The sequence below is a fragment of the Trifolium pratense genome, linkage group LG2 (genome assembly GCF_020283565.1).
Source record: "Trifolium pratense cultivar HEN17-A07 linkage group LG2, ARS_RC_1.1, whole genome shotgun sequence".
Lineage (NCBI taxonomy): Eukaryota > Viridiplantae > Streptophyta > Magnoliopsida > Fabales > Fabaceae > Trifolium > Trifolium pratense.
The window spans coordinates 38,558,930-38,580,826 of NC_060060.1; the positions used below are offsets into that span (position 1 = coordinate 38,558,930).

Below are 21,897 nucleotides of genomic sequence, written 5' to 3' on the forward strand. Positions count from 1 at the left end.
TAAGTGTGAACTCAGAACTCATCTAAACTATTTCTTGCCAACTATATTCATCAGTACTTTTTTTTTATTTATTTATAAGATCGGTACCTTTTTATTTAAAGATTTAATTGATATGCACCGACGGTGTAAAATAATTTTACATTATCAACCAATATCAACCATGTTTTCCGCTACATCACCCTACTTGACAAAATAATGGTTATTTATTGGACGATCGTATAAAACATTTTACACCGTCAATGCATATCAATTACACTCTTTATTTAAATCATTGTTTTTTTTGACTAAATATTTAAATCATTTATCACGACCTTTAGGGTCTGTTTGGTTCAACAGAGGGGGAGGGGAGGTGAGGGATTTTAATAGAGGGGAAGGGAGGGGAGGGAATAGGAGGGGAGATTTTTAATTACATATATGTTTGGTTCAAACAAGGGAACAAAAGAGATTTTAATAACATATGTGTTTGGTTCACGAGGGGAAAAGAGAGATTTTAATATTAATTTACTTTTTTATCCTTATAATCTTGAAATAGTCTCATAAATTAAACTATATGTTTATAATAATCTCTCAATATTTTTTGTCAAAAAAAAAAACTCTCAATATTTATGATCCATCTAACTGGGAAAAAATTATAGTTTTAAATTATTTACATCTATAAATATATAAAAAGAATTTATTGATTGTGTCAAAAAAAAAAGAATTTATTGATATTTTATTAACATACAATATGATATAAAATAATATTGAAATAATAGACACAACAAAATGTAATAATAAATAAAATAATATATAGAACATGTACCCAAAAATATAAAAATATAGCAATAGTACAAAACAGTAGTAAACGTAAATGAAAACATGAATAAAAAAACGTAAAGATAAATTGTTAAACAATAGAAAAGCAAAATAAATTAAAACGTAAATAAAAATTAAAACAAAAGATTAATGAGAAAAATATAAAAATAATTCCGGTTAAGTAAAATATGTAGGATAAATACAAAATAGTGATGTAGCTTAAAAAGTAAAGCAAGATGATCAAATGAATAGTTTTGGATTTCAACATAAAATTAGGGATAATAATGTCAATTTAATTAATATTGTATTACTCTACCTTCCCTCCTCTCCAAATCCCCCCAATTTGGGGGAAAGCAAAAAGTGGATTTATGAGGGATTTTGCTCACCTCCTCTCACCTCCCCTCCCCTTATAAAAATTGAACCAAACATAAATAATTTAAAATATTCCCCACCTCCCCTCCCTTCCCCTTCAATTACCTCGAACCAAACACACCCTTATTTGATTGTGATTCACATTTGCATCTAAAATCACATGTCCAATTAATTATTCATTTCAGTTTTAAATAAATATAAATAAAAATTAATTTTAAAATTAATTGAATAATTAATAAATCTGAGCTATCATTATAAAAAAAAATTCGATCTATTTTATAAAAGACATTTCATCTTTTTAAATTCATTGAGTAAATAATAACTTTGGTCTATATTCAATAAATTTAAAAAATGAAATATCTCGAGGATCAAATCGAAGAGAATAATATAATATAAAGCTCAACAAATCGGTATATATCCAAATAAGATAAGATAAGATGTGTACGAATAATGTATATTTATTAGTATTTATTTACACATTTATTTGCGTAACTAACGATATTCCGCGTTATTATTAATAGTATATTTTGGTGGACTCCATTCTCTTCATCCTTCTTCTTTTCTTTCTAACCCAACAACGACCTTTCCGATTCCGACCAATGGAAGAAGTTAACGGTATTTTCACTGTTCTTTCAATTTCACTTTTCCTTAACCGAATTCCATTTCCAATTTCATTATCTTTTGCGATTTCTATTCTATAATTATTACGATCAGGTTTTATCGCTAATGCTTTTCATTGATTTTGAAATTGTCGCACATTTTGAATTGTTTGTTTAACCTAATTCAATTGATTTTCGAATTCTACTGAAGAAATTTTTTGCAACACTTTAACTTGATTATACCGTGAAATCTTTTTGAATTTGTAATGGAAGTGATTAATTAAGTAATTAAAGTTGTTGAAGATTTGTGTTGCTTCATTTGGATCCTTGAAATTTCTAGCTAACTGAACAATTTTGTGATTTTTTTTTCTTGTTGATTATTCCAGTTCTAGAAACTAAGGATGGAACCGTTTCAGTAGCTGCTGCATTTGCTGGTCACCAGGAAGGTAATGCTTCGGCATGCATCAGCTTTCTTGTTGAACGTTTTTTCTTTCTTTCATTTTTTTTACTAAAATTGAAATTGGCTGATTGATTGATACATTGAGATTTGAGGCCCTGGATTTTTAATGATATTATGCTGTTGTTAGGTTTAGTTATTTCAGATTATTGTCATCAAATCTATACTCGAATAATGAATCGGAAGACCTATTTTTGAATTGTGTGGATCAAATCTTATTATGAATCATGAGATACATTACCAATACAGATATGTCATTTTTAAGTAAAAATAAGCAACATAGCATAATTATAATATAATATATCATCTACTAACCTCAAAATGATTAGGATTCGTGTCATAAATTAAATGACGGATGAAAAGTGTTTGGCTATACAAAATTGAAAAATTAAGTGTTTGACTACACTAAGTTTAGGTTGTGAATTGTGATTCATTTGGAAAAATTGAGATTCACTGCAATGTATCGAGACTTGAAATGGGACTCATGTTCAAAATAGATAATAAATTCATCTCAATTTGATTTAATTTTTTTTTTAAATCAAATCGAGATACGACTCACATGTATCGTAAGATGTTGATGACCATGTTTCAAGAGTCTTACTCATATCATGTCATTTCATTTAATACAATCCTGAAGCTTAGGATTCAAGTTGGTAAACAATTGGCCTTATATGCAAAAGACATGTACTATCTATCTGTCTATGATTCAGGGTTTAAAAACAACAATATGGAGTTTTTTGTTTTATCTGCTTGGTATTGGGTTTTTTGTTTTATCTGCTTGGTATTGGGATGGCCTCTTATCAATTGTATTCTGTTGTTGTCATTGCTTAATTAGCTGTGCAAGATAGAGACCACAAATTTTTAAGAAGAGCAGTCGAAGAAGCATATAAAGGAGTAGATTGTGGAGACGGAGGCCCTTTTGGTGCTGTTATTGTTCACAATGATGAAGTAGTTGCTAGTTGTCACAACATGGTTCTGAACTACACTGATCCAACTGCTCATGCAGAGGTCACAGCAATAAGAGAGGTTAGACTATAAATAGCCAAATAATTTTCTTATACAACATAGAAAAATGTAATTTTTCTATTAGGAAGGAAGTATTTGTTCTGTATTGCATTTCTGTTTTTTGATTGAAATAACATTCATCATTATTGCACAGGATGGTTACACCCTGCCTTACTTTATAATTGATTCGTTCAAAGCAATTTTAATTTATGTAAATGTTAGGAACTTAAAAGCTTTGGTCTGACATGGTTGAAAAATTGAAAGCTTATGTACAGAACCATTGATGCAGGTTTTCCGAGAATTCTATGCAAAAAAACCCAGTTTGTGGTAGCTATTTTAATATTTTGACTTAAGAGTTCTATGGATTAAGAACTTAAAAAGCTTTGATCTGACACGATTGAAAGATTGAAGGCATCAACGTAACAGACACTGCTACTAAAGATTCCATTCAATCTTTGGTCAACTCTATTAGTTTAAACTTTTTGAGAGCAACTGTCTAGCTACTAATTAAGATCATTTTTGCTTGTCTCCTTTATTCTCACAAAAACTGTATGTGAAATGGTCAGTTTGAATTTGACATTCATCTAATAAGGGTTTTTGACATATTTTAGGTTTTATCTGTGCAAGAATAATTAAAAAGGGTTTGATTCTTGATACCCAATTTTGAGATCTGATGCATGTAGAACATGATCCATATCTTGTGGGCATTAGTATCTTATAGTTTCAGTAAACTCTTGCTGGAAAGTGGCAAGAACTCTGTTAATTGTTGTTAAATTTATTAGATATATACTACCGAGAGATTTGACATGATTTTAGGATACATAATATGAGGCTATGCTTGCCATAGGATACATTATCTGTTTAAAATTTAGTATCGAGATATGAATTGGATGAAAATGCTGCAGTATTTCACTCTAAACTGTATATGTTTTACACTGTATGCCTATGCCTATTTGCAATGCGTGGACTTTATGCAATGTTAATTTTAAAAAATGATTGATGCAGTGTTTTCAATTTGCAGGCGTGTAAGAAGCTGAAGCAGATTGAACTTTCAGATTGTGAAATATATGCTTCTTGTGAACCTTGCCCTATGTGCTTTGGGGCAATCCACCTTTCCCGAATTAAGGTTGGAATTACCTGCTTTTTCTATGTTTCTCATTTGTATCAACATTGTACTGTTTCAAGCTTAACTTGTTACAATATTTTTTTTAAACAGAGATTGGTCTATGGAGCTAAGGCAGAGGCAGCAATTGCTATTGGGTTTGATGATTTTATTGCAGATGCATTGAGAGGTACTGGATTCTATCAGAAAGCATCGTTGGAAATTAAAAGAGCTGACGGTAATGAGGCCATCATTGCTGAAGAGGTTTTTGAGAAAACAAAGGCAAAATTCCAAATGTATTAACAATTTTTTCTTTCAGATGTAAGGACAATTAGCCATAAATGATTGGCTTCATTTGAATTTGAATCATTGTAATTGTCGATAGATAATTGCTATCTGATTGTCAACCTTTTCTAATTCACATTTTCACACTGGAAGATACCAAATGCTTTCCCTTCTTTATCATGTCATTTCCACTGATGTTAAATGGAAACCTTTTGTTTTTTCTGAAGTTACATTTTCATGATGTTCAAACAAACATTTCTTAGGGGATTTTAATGCAAGGATGAGTTCTCATTTATTTGAAATAATGTAGGTGGATTCTGTACTAGTACATTATAATTGTGATTTTACTTCTAGTAACAAATTGGGGAAACTTGCTTGGTTGTTCTGAGTTACTGCACCTTGAAATTTCATTATTTAACTTTATTGGTGTTAGAATTTGCTACAAGAACATTCAACTCTGCTCTGCTGATGAAGAAGAATCTACACATACACGTTTATCAACTTATTCTTCCTTGTCTTTTACTCTATTTTGAAAAGTTATACTTGCACAACTTTGTCTCCACTTACGCAAGCGATACATTTTTATACCAAGAATGATTCTTTAAGAATATTTTTCTTTTTCTTACTCTTTATATGGCCATTATTTTATTTTTTTGGTCAAGAGTATAGCCACTATTATAAGCACGAGTTTATTTTTTAGATTTATTAAATAATTAATGTTTCTGGTTTATAATATGAATCAGATACATTAGTTATTTAAAGAATCTAAAATTTGTTTTAATCTCAAAGTCTATTTTTCTTTTAATTTCAACTTTGTATTCTTTGATTTTGAAAGCAACATTTTTCCTTTTAATTTCTCCCCTATTTTGTTTCCCCATGAAGGACTTGGTCAAGTTATTGTATTGTAATCTAAAGTCAAAGTTGAAGCAGTCTGGTCTCATGTGAAGGTGGCCACTAACGCCGCTTTCCTTTACCACCGTTATTTATTCCTTTTCCATTGAGATTGATTGAAATTAGATTTATGACTTTGAAGCAAGTCCATGTTCTTTTGTCCCTTTAATCATTAATAGTATTAGTAAACTCTCTTTTGAAATACTACCAAGCCATTGCCGCATATTACAAGCAATGGTTTTAATATAATAATCTCCCTTCTTTTCTATATACTCCATTTATTTAATAGTATAAAGTAAACAATCTCGTAAAAATAAAAAGATCTTTGTTTTAAAAGGAAAATAGTAAAAACAATTTAACTTGATATCTCGTGGTTTACAAGACTCAGACTCACACACCCGGCATATCAGCCAACAATACACTTTTTTTAAAGTTTTTTTAAGTTTCAAGGGTGCGTTTAATCAGTTAAAAAAAACAACGCAACATATAATAAAACAACACAAAATAAACTTTTATGATATTAAACAATATTTTGTCTTATACAATATTTGGATGATATTTTGATATTTTAGACAACTTGTACTTGGGACAAAAAGTTGTGACGTAGTTTAGTGAGGGACAAACTTTCTGCTTTTGTCCGGCCCCTTGCCTCCTAGTTTATCCGGTTCCTAAAGTTTTTTAAGTTGTAGTGAAAATGTATTCTCTAAGTGAAATATTTAGTATTGTCTTCTTCTCTTTTATTGTCCTTTGCATGGGATGAAAGGAAACGAATGAAGTCTACCCTTTGATTATGTTGGTCCACTGTGCAGTTGGATGGTAGCAACTTCAATGGTTGACTTAAAAGATTAATGAATTGCTTTTTATATAATTAAATCTGATGAAGACAATTGATGCATGGCTCAACAACCTACAAGAATTGAGAAACATATATGGACGTGTTCACTAGACATTTGTCTAAAACGAAAATATTTGTGCTTGTCAAAAAAGAAATATCTAATGAAAATGTTCCAATAGTTAGTCATTTAGTGTAGTACTAGTACTATAGTCACACACTTTTATTTAATTATATAATCTTGCTTAGCCTACTTAAATTACAAGTTTTAAGGCCTTATTTGTACAACCAAAATCAAATCTCTCTTTTATTTCTTTTTTTTTTGACAAAAACAAATCTCTCTAGTCAACATTTATATATGATCTCATTTAATCAGAGTAGTATATAATATATAATATACCTTTCATATTCAATATATTTAATAATCATGATCTAAAACTAATTTTATTTTATTTCTTGGTAGCGTCTTCCCCTCTAGTCGCTATATATCCTTTGTTTCTAGTCTCTAGTATACCACTAATTGAACTAGCTAGATGATTTTTAATATCTTATGTGGAAATTGAATTTTTTGATAACAAGTAAACGACTTATACTTGACAGAGACTATTTTTTATTAGAAACTCGGTATCTAATTGAAGAATCGATTAATCTTGAGATCAATTTCACCGTCCACTAGCAAAGAGAATTTGACATCAAGAGAATTTGAACTTGACATTTAGAGAGGAGCACACTCTGAGATCCTAAACCGGCACCACCAGGTCAACCTCTTTTGGATAAGAAATTGAGTCCTTGTACACACTCTTTATATGCTTGGATAGGAAGGCTGCATCCATCATTCATATGTTGTTGCTACAAAAATGGAAGGCAAAGTTGCACTTCAAAAATTCCTACAAGTTCAGGAAAGGCTATATGATGAAAATACACATGCTTCCATTAAAAATACTGTGAGATAATTTCCACCAATCCCATATTAATATTAATCATTCACTGCTTCCTAGCTAACTGACACTCTCTACCTATATATTTTTTTTTTTTTTTTGACAAATCTACCTATATATTTTGATCCTGTTTTTTTTTTTGTTTCTAAATTATCTTTGCCTCTCAAAGTTATATATATAGTAGCTAACAATAAAATTATTGCAGTTATATATTTGAAGCTTGTATTATATATTTTTATTGCTTTTGAGTAATTTAGTGGTGGAATTAATTGTGTAGGTAGGAATTGGATGTAGTGGTCTGAGTTTGAGTCTGAATAATAACTTAGAAGAGATCACTCCTCAGAATCAAGACCACCTTATCCCCGAACTCAAAGTAAGTCGGTACTCAGTATCAATCTTTCATAACTTAAATGGATCTCAGTTATTTCGAGGATTCGTCTCTGCAGTTATGCGCGGATCGATATTGGTTTACTAAAAAAATTAACTTAAATTGATAATTTGATGTCCCTGACCAAGATTTTTTGAGTTGACTTAATTCAGTTGGGGTGGCTGGAAAGTAAGGTAGAGGAGGTGAAGAAGGAAAATCAAATTTTAAGATGTATGTTAAATCAAGTAAGTCAACACTATGCACTTCTTCAAACTCAATTCTTAATAGCCATGCAGCAGCAACAACAACTGTCTACATCACCTAATGAAATCAATAAAGAAGAAGCAAAAATATTAAAAGAGGAGGATGGAGCAATAGCATCTGAATTAGCTTCTTGTAGAAAAAAAGCTAGAGTTTCCATTAGGGCACGTTCAGATTTCTCATTGGTATGAATATATATGTTCTATATATCTTTTTATGTATTGTATATATGTAAATGAATGAATGAATGATTGTGGATTAGCACTAATTAATTAAGTGATTTGTTTGTGATTAGATGAGTGATGGGTGTAGATGGAGAAAGTATGGACAAAAGATATCAAAGGTTAATCCCCACTGTCCACGGGCCTATTACCGTTGCAATATGGGATTGGGAACAACAACACCATGTCCCGTCCGTAAGCAGGTAATTTAATTCCACTTTTGTGGACTCCTTGAGTTTATACAAATTTTATATTGATTTTAGGTTCAAGGGTCACTATCCAACTATCCAAGTGGTTAGTTTCGTACCGACTACTGTTAATAAGTTTGAATATATAAGAGAGATGACCCATTAACACATATATTGTCTAATATTTTAAAATTTTGTGTGGATATGTGCATCTCTAGCTCTTGGGGTCCTTGATCATTTGTCCATTGCGACTCTTGGCCTCCAGATTCTGTAACGTGTTGAAATTGGATCAATGTCTACGCTAAGGCGTGATAGCGAGTATTGAATTTTGTATTTGAGTCACAACTGAAAGGCCGATTGTTAGGGTGTGCAGGTGTGACTAAGTCTCACATTCGACAACAAAATTGATATTCAACAATAAATGAGTAGATTCATATACCGAATACTTTAAAATTTTAGGTGAAGAAGTGTTGTCCGTGTCATTGTTCTTAGTTCACTGTAATGAAGTTTGAGTGTTAATATTTCCTTCATGACTCAACTAGAAATGGTGTCAATCTTTCAACGTTCCTCAAAGATAGTCGAGCTTAGCTCTATGAAGATCTATCTTTAAATATACGGTCTCTTGAAATTATTCATTGTCCTTTTTATATAACTTTTTCATATTTTCAACTACACTAACTATATTTTTACCATCATATTTTTAAGGTTCTTGCTAATGAGTGTCTTCGAGATAGTAGTTCTTTTTGTGTGACATTTTGAAGAAATTTGATATTCAAACCTCAGGGGCGGCCCAAGTCCATGTGCAACATGAACCATGGCATAGGGCCTCTTAAAAACGAGGGCCTCAAATAAAATTATAGGTTATTAGTATATGATTTTGTATAAACTCTTGTGTGATGTTACATGGCTTGAAAGTGTCTTGCAGAAATTGAACTCTTAAAATGTTTCACAAAATACTCGTGAGATTTTTTTGTCTGTGAAATATCAAATTGCAACCGTTTAGGATATATTATCTAGCATAAGATAATTAGTTTGTAACTGCAGGTTCAAAGGTGTTGTGTAGATGAGACTGTATTCATCACAACCTATGAGGGGAATCACAATCATTCACTTCCACAAGCAGCAAAGTTAATGGCAAATACAACATCAGCAGCATTGAGCATGTTTCTTTCAGGTTCAACTTCAACCACTATGTCAAATTCAGGACTCTTCTCTTCCTCTGCCTCCACTAGCTTGACTACTTTATATTCATCTGCATCATCATGTCCTACTATAACATTGGACTTAACTCAACCCTCTACTAACTTCTTCAAATTCCAAACACCTATTTCTTCAAACTACCTCAATTACCAAACCTTGCATGGTTACACTCAACAATCTAATGAGGGATTGAGTTTGTCTTCTAAGATTTCAACCATGATACCCTCAGAGAAAAACCTTAGCTTGATTGATGGTGTGGTTGCAGCTATAGTCAAGGATCCTTCTATTAAGGCAGCATTAGATGCAGCTGTTTCTTCACTCCCTGGAGTTGTATTGCAACAGTGATGCAGCATATATAGATTAGTTAATTTAGAGTTGGTTATAACCTATTGTCAATAAATTAAGAAATTGGAATATGTTTTAATGTATCTTGAGTAGACACACTTGGTTCTTGTAAATGATATCAATATGTAACATAGGCATTAAGAAATTGGAATTGTTTTTAATGTATTTTTGTTTTATCTTTTAAAATTTGTGTTGATTTTAATTGGCTATCAAAGACGAGTTAGGATCTCTCCATTTATTTTCTAACTTTTTTCTCTTTATTACTATGTGGTTTTAAGGGTGATGTTAATGTGTGCCCTTAAAACACATGTTAACATTTTCCTAGTTTTAATAGGTTTTAGAATATATCTTAAGTATTTCGATCCACTAAATATCACATAATTGTATTTATATTCTCAAAACTTTAATAATTGCAAAAATAAAGAGATATAAACAAATGGAGAGGATTTTGATTCATCAAAAGATGATAGACTTTTGAAGTGAACACAAGTGTTTTTCTTTAATAAATGAAAATGTTAAAAGAGATATTTTCATAAATCCATTATTTCATCTTCTTTTCATCACATTTATTCACTTGCAGAGTCTCACATATTAACAAGTTAAAATAACAAACATAATTTAGACAAAAAAATAAAATGTTAACAACATACTCTTAACATATTTTTTAGTCCATTTTCTTTTATTGCTTAAGATTCATGAAAACCACATCATTTTATGAGTCATATATAATTTTAATAAAAAAAAAAGTATGTTGGCCTTATATAAAAAAGATGGTGTTATAAAGTACTAGTATATGTTGCTCCTTCTAACACTTCTATTTTATTTTGTTAATTTTTTAAGTTATAGCAGTGGAGATGTAAATAAATTTAAGAAAAGGAAGTGTCCTTCACTATAATTTTACTTTAAATAAAGAATGAGTACACATTTTTAATATTTGCGATATTCATAGCTATGTATGGGATATGCCTATTTATTTATTTTAAAATATAATGAATTTTAACCTCATTTATTCTACATGTTGAATTAATATAAGATACATGGGCCAAAAAACAAAAGGCCCAAAAGAGGGAAAAATCAAGAAAGGGCCATAAAACCCAAAAGCCCAAAAAAAAATTGAACTACTATTGGAAGGGGCCGCGCGAACGCAGGCCCCCACAGCAACAAATTATGATGTAGGCTCCACCACTTGGGTAGACCTTAGAAAGGCACCCCTCCTAAGTGCAATGGAGGTCACCTTCCTAGGCCATGGGCCTTCTTGATCACCCATTGACCCCATCCAGGTAAGTATGTAATCCATTGCCACACCCTTTCTTTTTATAACCATCATCACTCACTCTTTCACTCAATCTCCCCGATGTGGGACTCGTTTCAAACACAAAACTATACTTCTATTGATGGAATTGGTGTTGGCCACGATGGAAAATCAAGTGAAACCATTTGCAAAGATTGAAACCCATGAATCCCATAACCAACACCTTCAATCTTATTCATCTTCAAATTTCCAACAAAAATTCTATGCGCACGTTGTAAGAACACAACATCACTATCATAAGGATGAAAAGCTCTAACTTGAGTCCCCATATCAACAATTTCACCTCTTCCTCCTGTTATCAATAACTCATCCACAATACAATCTTTCACAAATATGGGAGGGAATTTTGTCATGTGCAATAAACACCAACTATATTCCGATTCCGAATTTTCCAATTCCCACACATTTACGTAGCATCGAATAGTACAAAAACTCGCTATTCGAATTGTTCCACAACATACACCAATGTGGCCATTAAATAAAATGGCATTTTTAGATGTGTCACTAGGAAAAGTAATGATGTTACATTTTTCATCATTGTTGAAAGGGTCATACATAAGAATACTAGTTTCTCCGATGAAATACAATATTCCTTTATGTGCAAATGCCGGTAGCAAAATGGTGGATTGTGTAAAACCGTTCGGGCAGGACACGGTTTTTTTGTTCCATTTTCCTGTTTCTGATGAGTAAATCACCATTTCAAATTCTGACTTTGTTATACCCCAAAGAATCTCATTAATTGTTCCTTCAAAGCGAGGAAACCGGACTATCCTGAACCTGTGATTGTTTAAAGTGACCTTATTTGTGTTTTCTTCAATGTGATAATAAGGTTCACAGACAAAGCCTTCGGATACACGGTCGCGTTTATTGTGACCAGTTAACGGTGGTGGAGGGAGTGGAAGTTTGATATAATCTTTTGTGAGGATGTTGCAAACATGGTAGACTCTACCACGTGTAGTTTTCTTGCAGAGAAACAAGCCGTTGGAAAATCCAACGATTCTTGAATATAAGACAGATTTCTTTAGTGTTATGTTGTCGAGTTTAGGATCAAATTTTCGGCCGAGAAAACTGAAGGAAACTTGGTTTTGAGGAGTAGAAAGATTGAGATTAGGGAAGAAAGAAATGAGAAGTTTACGCTTCGAGATAAAATTGAATTTCCATTCTTTCTGTTGGTTTTCATCTTCTTTCATGTGTTGGAGCAGGTTATGGTGATGGAGAATGGATCGTTGAATAAATTGGAGTTGTGAGATTAAAGCTAAGAAACGCTTTGAAATGGATTTGCCTCTCACTGCTGTCTTGGATGGAACACGACTCCATATCTCTATCAACAAGTCATCTGATAAATTTTCCATGTTGATAATCAATTCTGCTAAGAGATTATTTGAGATATATGTAGTTGCTTATGAATAAATGTTTCTCTTTATATATACTTTCTTAATTCTCTATCAAATGTGTACTAGGAACTAGTCAATATATCAACTTTGAAAGCCAAGTATATATGTCTATGAATTAATCAGCATTTGAACAATACAACATAAGCTTCTTCACACTTTTTCAACTTTCATTTGCCAAATCAAACAAAAAGTATAGTATATATATTTTCTCTTTGTTGAAATTAAGAGTTTAATGAGTCAGGACCCAGTTTGTACAAATAAAAACATTTGGTCAATTGAATTTCAATTTAAAAGTGAAAAAAACAAGAATGTTCTACTTGATTTTGCTGGCTAGTCTGCCCCTAGAATTAACATTCTTTACCATGTCACATGTATCAAGTTTTTATATGAATTTGTGGTGAAACCTATGCCCACTGAGAGATATAAGGTGAATTCTTCTTTTCATCTGAACTTTTTTTTTATACGTGTAGAAGTTAGAGATCGAACCTCTAACAACCTGCTTAAGAGGTCAAAATCTCAACCCACTTCGATCAACTCATTGCTTATTATTTAATGCTTTTATCTATTTAAAAGAAATAAATATATTTTTTATAAAATAAATCCATCCTACAACAATCGAACAATTTAACAATTTTATACCATATAAATTATATAAAAAACTGTATAATGAAAGAGATAAGTAGTAGTTTTACTATAGTATCTAATTAATAAGTAATAGTGTATTTAATATTACCATAAATATTAGTAAAAAAAATTACCATAAATACAAGTAGAACATATTAAAAGTTGAAAACATTTGTACCAAAAAAAAAAAGTTGAAAACATTAATGAGGGTTTGAATTGAATATTTTTTAAAATTCAAATACTTAATAATATTCCTTTTAAAGAAAGATTTAATAATATTAATATTTCAAAAATATTTTTATTTTATTTTTGGGTTACCTTTCTAAAATATTTTTAATTGATTCAGATTTTATTTTCAAAAACTTTCTATTATGTTTATAACACAAGTGTTAATAAATGATTTTCTTTTGACTAAAAGTGTCAACAAAAGAAAAGTTTTTAACATTAAATATGACTTGAATGTTATTGCTATAAATTCAAATATACTCTACCTCTTGATTCAGTGTGGAGTCATTTGACAATGGAGGATGAGGTAGTATTGTTGGGTTTTCATCTGAGTATGTTTGAGATAAGAGTTAGGATTGCATTGGCAGAGAAAGGTGTCAAGTATGAGTACAAGGAAGAGGATCTTGTCAACACCAAGAGTCCACTGCTTCTGCAAATGAATCCAGTTCACAAGAAAATCCCAGTCCTGATTCATAATGGGAAGCCCATTTGTGAATCCCTCATTATTGTTGAGTACATTGATGAGGTCTGGAAGGATCAAGCTCCATTGTTGCCCACTGATCCTTATCAGAGAGCTCAAGCCAGATTCTGGGCTGATTTTTTTGATAACAAAGTCAGTTTAAATTTTCATACTTACATTTTTTTTCTTCCTTGTGTTAACGTTCGGTTTTCGGAGAAAGAGGAGTTCGGTTGAAAGATAAATAAAATTTAGTCAAAATATTTTGACTATGGTATTATAGGAAATGTAAATGACGTGTCACAATTGCAATCACGTTATAGTTGTAGATACATAAAAAAAAGTTTATGTCATAGTCACATTCACAATTGCACGAATTTAGATTCGGTGCAATGTGTATATGCACGCAGTCAGTCACACATGCATCACGAGTGATCAAACGATTCAGATTTTAAAACAGATTTTGATATTTTGTAAAACATTTAAAGTTGAAATCGAGAATCATTCAATCTCAATCGGACGGTTGAGATGTGTGTGACTGCACATAACCCTAAACCAAATCGCGCATAACTGTTTGTGTGAGCCAAATTACAAGGATTATGTTGACATCAATTATATGTATAAATAATGCAGGTACATGAAGTTGCAAAGAAGATATGGACTGGAAAGGTGGATGAACATGAGAAAGAAAAGAAAGAGTTAGTAGAGAATTTGAAGACATTGGAGGAGGTTCTTGGGGACAAGCCATATTTTGGGGGTGACACATTTGGGTTTCTTGACATTGCTTTCATTCCTTTTTATAAGTGGTTTTCTACTTATGAGGCAGTTGGCAAAATGAACTTAGACTGCCCAAAACTCATTGCATGGGGAAAGAGATGTTTGGAGAGACAAAGTGTGTCCAAATTCGTCTCTGACGAAAAGGATGTCTATGAGTTTGTTATGATGTACAGGAAGAAAATTGGAGTAGACTAAGACACAGAATGTAGAACTTAGGAGTTTGTGATTTTGTGTTAAGCTAAATAAATCAGAGGATATGTGAAATTAAAAGTTTCTTAATAAAAATTATGTTGTTAGTTGAACTTGTCTGGATTTGGTTTTGCTGATTTGAATAAAATTGAGTTTTATTTTTTCATTTTGTGTTTCTAATAATGTGTTTGTATCTGTAACACCCCGATATTTTACACGGATTTTATTTTGAAATATTTTATCGTTGTCGAAATTAAATTATTATATTTTATAATTTATTGGGTTAGAATATTATTTTATAATATGGTCTAATGTATTTGTTTTAATTAGAAGGAAAAATAAATTACATGTATCGATAGTAAAAAAATAATATGTGGAGCATATATAATGGGTTAAGGATTTACTAGTAAGTAGTATATTTAGCTAACAAAAACTAAGAATCAATCCCTATATCTGTACTCCAACGTGAAGATAGAAACCACACAAACATATTACTTCTTGTTTAATTTTTAATATTAAAAATTGATATAGTATGGGTAGACATGAAACATATATAGGTACACGGCTGAAGAAAATAAGATTTTATGTTTTGAAAATAAATTGTAACTTCTTTTCCCCTATTTACATGATCACAATACCACTTTCCACTATGTAGTATAATACCATTTATTTAGGAAAAAGTTAGTGGGAGGATTATCACCTATTTAAGTAACCATCGGTTCTCTCTCCCTTGTATTATTCTTTCCCTTACTGGTTCTATTACGCTTAGAAAATAGAGAGAAAATTTAGAGACGGTGAAACTATAAAATTAGAGACTTAATGGCGAAAGGAGGACGAGCGGAAGGTCAACTAAGAATTAGTAAATAGGTTTTGTCACCAAGTGTGAGCTTATAGTGGAGCATGTGTTGATTATGAGTTGCTGCTATTAAGGTTAGAGGGTCCTCCGTTGCTTGTTTATTTTAATTATACATATGCTTATGTGATCTTTATGATGTGCGTAAATGATATATGAATTTTTGTGATGCATAGTTTATTTCCTTGTTGTTAACGTGATTTATTATGTCTTCTGATTTGGTGATTTGGGTTAACAACGGTGTCTTTGGTTGGTGATTGGGGTTATCATTGGAGAGGTCTTGTCTCTAAACCGGTGTTAGAACAAGACTGTTTTGATTAATTGCTCGGCGGAGTAATTTTTTTGGTGTGACTAACTTAGCGGTGATAGGGGGTTCATTTCCTTTTTGGTGTGGTTTGGAATAATACCCAACGGTGGGGTACCGAACCATAATACCCAATGGTGGGGTATTGTGTCCAACGGTGGGACACTGTCCAATGGTGGGACAAATTACTCTGCGGAGCGGTGATATCCGGATCATATAAGGTGCATTAGAATGACATGTAGACTAACCTTTAGGATTTGGTGAAACATTGGAGAATGTAACTATGGCGTTGTGTGGTAAGTGATTAATAACTACTTATTTTATTGTTGGTAATTTATGAGTTTTCCATATGTATATATGCATGCTTAATTGATGTTTTCCTATGTTTTGGAGCGACCCTCATGTATAAATTTGGTCAGGTTACTAAATCAGTAGATCAGAGTTGCGCAGCAGAAACGTGGTGACATGTAGTTGAGGCTCCGAAATTCGTGGACATCAGTGCTAGTCTTGTCGAGAGAGATTCTCACAAGCATCCGGAGTTATGACCATCTATAGATTGAGTGTTTGAGTAGTAAAAGGCCAATAGTCTTGGTTTAGAAATTTATTTTGAGTTAAAGAGAAATTCAATCTTTTGAAATTACATTACTCTAAATTATTAATTTGGAGAAATCTATTATTATAATACTAAATAATACTAAATATTTAGCATTATGAGTTTATTTTATTCTTTTAAAAAAATGGTTCATCATTTTGGTTAAAATTTGGTTAATTAACGTACCAAAAATTTGGGATGTTACAGTATCCACAGTAGACAAACTTTGAGGTTTGAACACATTTTATTCACCGTTTCAATAAAAGTGTTCTTGAAGAATGATGTTCAACATAAACGTCCTTCACACGCAGCACAGTGCCAGATAGAATTTGGACTTAGCTTAACTCTACTTAAAAAACTAGCTAAAAAGGTTGAAAATTGCTCAGAGTATTATTATTTTGGCCATATATATGTTCAAGCCGGTATCTCAACACAAACAAACAATGTAAAAGACTAAAAACAATAGTCAGCTAGAGCAACTTTGAGGGAAGCCAGGAGCACAGATGTCCCGACTGGTAAGGGAAATGAATCGGACATGACTCTTCAATGTAAAATAGACTTCCAGTTGAGTGGTTTGGAGTTAGATTCTAATTGCGAGAAGGAGGAACTGAACTCTTGTAAACGAGGTCATAGAACTCATGCCGGTTATGAGGATGCTTAGAAGTTAGAAATGCTTTGTTGTGTGCATGCATTTCTTGGGCCATGCAATAAAACATGGGTCACTCAGCCTCTACATCGAGGTTCAAAAGTTCCACATGCTTGAAACTCAAGATGGGAACAAGTGCCACAATCTCCATCAAAATTAGGCTTGGTCGCTTATAGCTGCCTCTCCAACAATGTAAGGACCTCAATGAATCCCTTCATGGCCACTTCTTTCTTTTCTCCTTTTGTAGACCATATCTCGGCTGTAGCATCATTCATATGTTAAAACCAAAATAAAGTAATGCTGGGTGGCTTCAATCTATTACAAAATGGTATTGCAAACATTATCAGCCATCCTTTACTAATTAAGAACTAAAAACAATAGTGTTACTGTGTCGGAAGTTCATGCCACCTATCTCCTCTGCTCTTTTCGTATGCATCAGCCGTATTATAGTTTGCATTAAAAGATCAGAATCAATGTTAAATGGAATATAATTAGAAGTAATAATAACAGTTATAAGGCATAGAAAGTTACCTTCTTGACAAATAGTCAGCCCAACATCTGACTTGCGCTCTCTCAAGTAAGGAGCAGAAGGCCATGAGGGAGATTTATCCTTCCAGACCTCATCAATGTATTGAACAACAATGACAGACTCACTTAGAGTTTTTCATTCTGGATGGGAACCCAGATTTTCAAGTGAACAAGGTTCGTTCGAAGGAGAAGAGGTCTCTTGTTGGTCAAGTCCCCCTCTTCGTACTTGTAACTGATAACCGTTTTCTTTTTGAACAAGAGAAATTCAGTCCTTCATCCCAAATGCGCATAACCGGTAATCCAGTAGTGCCAGTCAGATAAGAGCAAGAGTGTCCCAGAAAGCTCAAGAAACAAAAGCTGCTGGGACGGTGAAGTGATTTGCAGACAGTTTACTCTTGTCAATGAATAGTGAAAATTCAAAATGAGAGTTGAAAAATGAAATAGAATGTCAGGGAAAGCAGGGAATGTTCGCTCATAGATAAGGAAAGAGTAAAAACCAATTCAAATTGAAAAGAAATGAGAGAAAGAAAAGAACAGTGAGCTAAGTCCACAAGTCCACCAGGGATTGTGAACATCTGCACCCACTAGGGGCAGAACATCTCACAAGGTGTCTTGCAAAGTAAGCTGAACCCCACTAAGCTAATTGGCCAATGGTATCAAGCTACGAATTTGGGACAGCAAAAAAAAGATAAAAGATAGTTCTTTCATGATGTTGTGCAGCTTAGTTGAATTTCTGTCATACACATAACAGTAATTTGAGATTGAGAGACAGAAACTGGAGATATGTTTCGATAGCGACAAACATTACAGCATAACATACTGTATCTATTGAAAATAGGTGAGTGAATCTGTTCATCAGACAAAAGAATGGTTATATAATTACTGAGATTGTATGTTTTGTCCTGGCTTCCATTTTGCCAACATATAACAGAGTTTATTCGGTTGAAGCTGTGATACAGGACAGAGTTATAAGACACTTTCCATCACTGACAGGCAAGAAAGAATATTTGATAACACTGGTGTCAAGCATATAACTCCCTTGCTCCTACTTATCTGGATTATCTTTGATATGGGGCCATTGATAAAAAAGGTGTATATTAGGAGGAATAGGAAGGGCAGCAAGGTATAACAATTAGTTGTATCATTTGTAAAAAGGGTTTAATAGTTCTTTAGTCGCATGCTTTTATGACAGTTAGGAGAGGGATGAAATATGAGAAGGGAACTGAGGGATGAAAGGGAGAAAGAAAGTTGACAGTAGTGAATAGGAGAATAATATTCAAGGACTCTTGAATTTTCCTTGAAGATTGTACACGGTTTCTCATTCTTCCCTTCTCTGACTCATATTAAGTAGTGAATCAGTAAAGATTTGTTGTTGATTCCTACATAAATTGCTAATTCATTTGCATTGAAAAAGTACAGAAAACGGATACCGTCTTCTACCATTCTACACAACAAGAGTTCATGGCAAAAAATAAGTATGTAGAAAATTTTATGTAGTTCTGCAACCAGCAGCAAAATTATTGGTCACAGGTATTGTCAAACAGATATTGAATCAACCAGGATACAAATCTTTGCCACCTCTCAAGAAAGAGCAGGGGTTCATCCAACACGACCCAAGCTCTTAATTGACATATAATTCAGTTCTAAACTGATTGATTGTTGCAAAAACATGATGACCTCTAAAGCCGGTACTCTAATTTTGGGGACATACACATACCCAGTACGTGAAATAATTTTTCAAAAAAGCAATCGAGTATGCTTTGAATACTCTTTATTTACAGCTTGGGTACTGTTTGAGCATAACTTGAGTATAATTTGTCCAAAAACTATAAACCTTCTCTGCCTATGACGTTAGAGCACAATGGTATGCTGTATTATATATAGAAATCTTTGCCACCTCTCAATAAAGACCAAGGGTTGTAATAACAAGGGTAAAACTAAAATGTGGGAGATTTGTGACTGTTTTTGCAGAAATGGTTGAGAAATAAATAATGAGATTGACACCGTTATAGGGTGATCTTCACAGACAGTTTCATAGTAAGACCATGTTTATATACAATTTTATTTTCTTCTTAATGTGCATTTTAAAAATCTATATTAAGGTAGTTGTGCCCTAGATTTATTAATAATCTAACAAGTTATCTGTGCAAGATAGATTATAACATGTGAACGACTGCATTTGAACACGGAATGACAAAAAACAAGGGTATTTTTATTAAAAGCTACAACAATATTTGAATGATGCAATCAACCTGATAATCAACTAATCCTACAAAAACAACTGTAATTTTATAACAAACATAAATATTCAAATAATGCAATCAACCTAATCAACAACTAATCCTAATCAAAAACCAAAACCCGCCACAAACAGATCAGGGAATTTAACTCAGTCACAACAATATAACGAATTCAATAACCTAAATTCAATTCTAGGTTTCAATAACAAAGACTATAACAAATTAATCTGATGATTCAGATTCAGAATTCTGAGTACCGGAATTATCCTCCTGCTCCGACGAAATTGAAGCCGCTTCTTGCTCCTTAGCAACCAAATCGGCAAAAAGCTCCAGCGCTTCCACAGCTCTCTTCCTAGCTCCAACCGCAATCATAGCTCGTCTCTCAGCATCCAACCGAATCGCAGTAGCCGCTCTAGTCAAAGTATTAGCAGAAATCTGAGCAGCAGCAGCGAGTACCTTATTAGCATGAAAATCGATAGTTCTCCGATCGATTTTGAAGTAAGAGAAATTAGGATCGGCGCAAGGAGGACAAAGGAAAGCGAAATCGGGAGTCGAGGAAGGAAGAACGCACGATCTGTGAGCAATTGAAGGACATCGGATACACATGAGGTGAAGATTAGGGATGAATGAATCGTCGAAGAGTTCGAAGCAGATAGGGCAAAAAGTGCCTTGTTGTTGTTTGAGAACGCAATTTGTGCAGAAACGACGGTTTATTGTTCTGTAGCAAATTGTGTGGATGAAGAGAGGTGTGGTTGGGGTTGCGCCGCAACAGTGACATGCTTCCGGTGAAGGTTGAAAGGGATTCATCGGAATGGCATTGATGGAGGGGGAAGTGGCTCCGTTTGTGGGCAGTGATAACGGTAACCCTAGAAATAAAGTGAAGGACCGTACAAATAAAGTGAAGGACTGTAACAAATGGGGAAATGTGAATAGGAAAAAATGGTGGGAACTGGGAATCAATGACATGGCTACATCCTACTCATCCAAGTGACCTATTGGTTAGGATGATGATGGAAAATGCTTCGGACACCGGTTAAGCATAATTTTATGTTTTTTTTTTTGAAAACAAGCATAATTTTATGTTGAAATTTGTATATTTAACATATTAAAGATATAAAAAGTCATATTTATTATTAATTTTATCTTTTTATTTTCTTTTTTGGTAGTATATTTAACTAGTGTCCTGAGAGCACTATTTAATATGATCATTCGATTTATTTATACTTTAACTTTTAACTTGTGTTGATCCGTTGAGTTGATTCTCCAAGCTACTTTGTAAGTAAAAGAAATTAATGTCTCAGATTCGATTTTCTCTGATGTTAATTTCGGTGCACTAATTTAGCTTATTCAAAAAAAAAAATTAAGGTGCGAGGTATATGTATATTGGTATGAACATGGCTCGGAGATAGGAGATTACTCATTTTCGAGTGAACAATGACTTAAAAGTGCTAGTGGACATGATTAAATTAAAGGAAAATGCAACATTAACGAAAATATTCCTACATTGATTCAGCGAATTCATGATCTTAAGAGCATGAACTAGCAAAGTGCAAATCAATCATATCCAGCATATTCGTGATCTTATAAATTACATGTCTTTGAGGTTCCTCCTAGAGATGTGCAAAGACTCATCTTTGATGATAGATGTGTCTGTATGATTCGAAATGTTCATTTAGTTTTGTAATTTTTTCTCTTAACCTTTGCTCTCTTTTGCGCAAAAAAAAATGAAAAACTAAATAATTTAGTAACATAATCTAATAATAATCAATCATTTTATCTTTTATTTTTTTAGTTTATGTAATTATGTTTGAACATAATATATTTAGTGTTTTGGCTAAGCAAAAATTGCTCAAGTAGTTGGACAATCAATTGATTTTTCTTTTTTATTTTTCAAATCA

The 21,897-nt window shown here is 32.6% G+C and overlaps 4 protein-coding genes, 1 non-coding gene and 1 pseudogene across 5 annotated transcripts; 3 read left to right on the top strand and 3 right to left on the bottom strand.

Annotated features, from left to right (window-relative positions):
- The first annotated feature begins 1,635 nt into the window (after positions 1-1,635).
- On the top strand, positions 1,636-4,841 carry LOC123907185 (guanosine deaminase). Its single transcript, XM_045957340.1, has 5 exons — positions 1,636-1,782; positions 2,153-2,212; positions 3,059-3,249; positions 4,250-4,354; positions 4,445-4,841. The coding sequence occupies exons 1-5, from the start codon at positions 1,767-1,769 to the stop codon at positions 4,631-4,633; spliced, it is 561 nt and encodes a 186-aa protein (XP_045813296.1). The 5' UTR covers positions 1,636-1,766; the 3' UTR covers positions 4,634-4,841.
- A 2,012-nt stretch (positions 4,842-6,853) lies between these two features.
- Positions 6,854-9,956, top strand: LOC123907186 (probable WRKY transcription factor 47). Its single transcript, XM_045957341.1, has 5 exons — positions 6,854-7,282; positions 7,554-7,649; positions 7,817-8,089; positions 8,200-8,328; positions 9,358-9,956. The coding sequence occupies exons 1-5, from the start codon at positions 7,196-7,198 to the stop codon at positions 9,856-9,858; spliced, it is 1,086 nt and encodes a 361-aa protein (XP_045813297.1). The 5' UTR covers positions 6,854-7,195; the 3' UTR covers positions 9,859-9,956.
- A 1,029-nt stretch (positions 9,957-10,985) lies between these two features.
- Positions 10,986-11,146, bottom strand: LOC123911895. Its single transcript, XR_006810768.1, has one exon. It is a non-coding gene; the product is annotated as a U1 spliceosomal RNA (small nuclear RNA).
- A 92-nt stretch (positions 11,147-11,238) lies between these two features.
- Positions 11,239-12,522, bottom strand: LOC123904677. Its single transcript, XM_045954311.1, has one exon. It carries the CDS (start codon positions 12,520-12,522, stop codon positions 11,239-11,241), a length of 1,284 nt encoding a protein of 427 aa, XP_045810267.1.
- Positions 12,523-13,708: 1,186 nt separating this feature from the next.
- Positions 13,709-14,842, top strand: LOC123907187 (glutathione S-transferase U25-like). Its single transcript, XM_045957342.1, has 2 exons — positions 13,709-14,026; positions 14,504-14,842. Exons 1-2 carry the CDS (start codon positions 13,709-13,711, stop codon positions 14,840-14,842), a joined length of 657 nt encoding a protein of 218 aa, XP_045813298.1.
- Positions 14,843-19,546: 4,704 nt separating this feature from the next.
- On the bottom strand, positions 19,547-20,709 carry LOC123904678 (annotated as a pseudogene).
- Between the last annotated feature and the right edge of the window lie 1,188 nt (positions 20,710-21,897).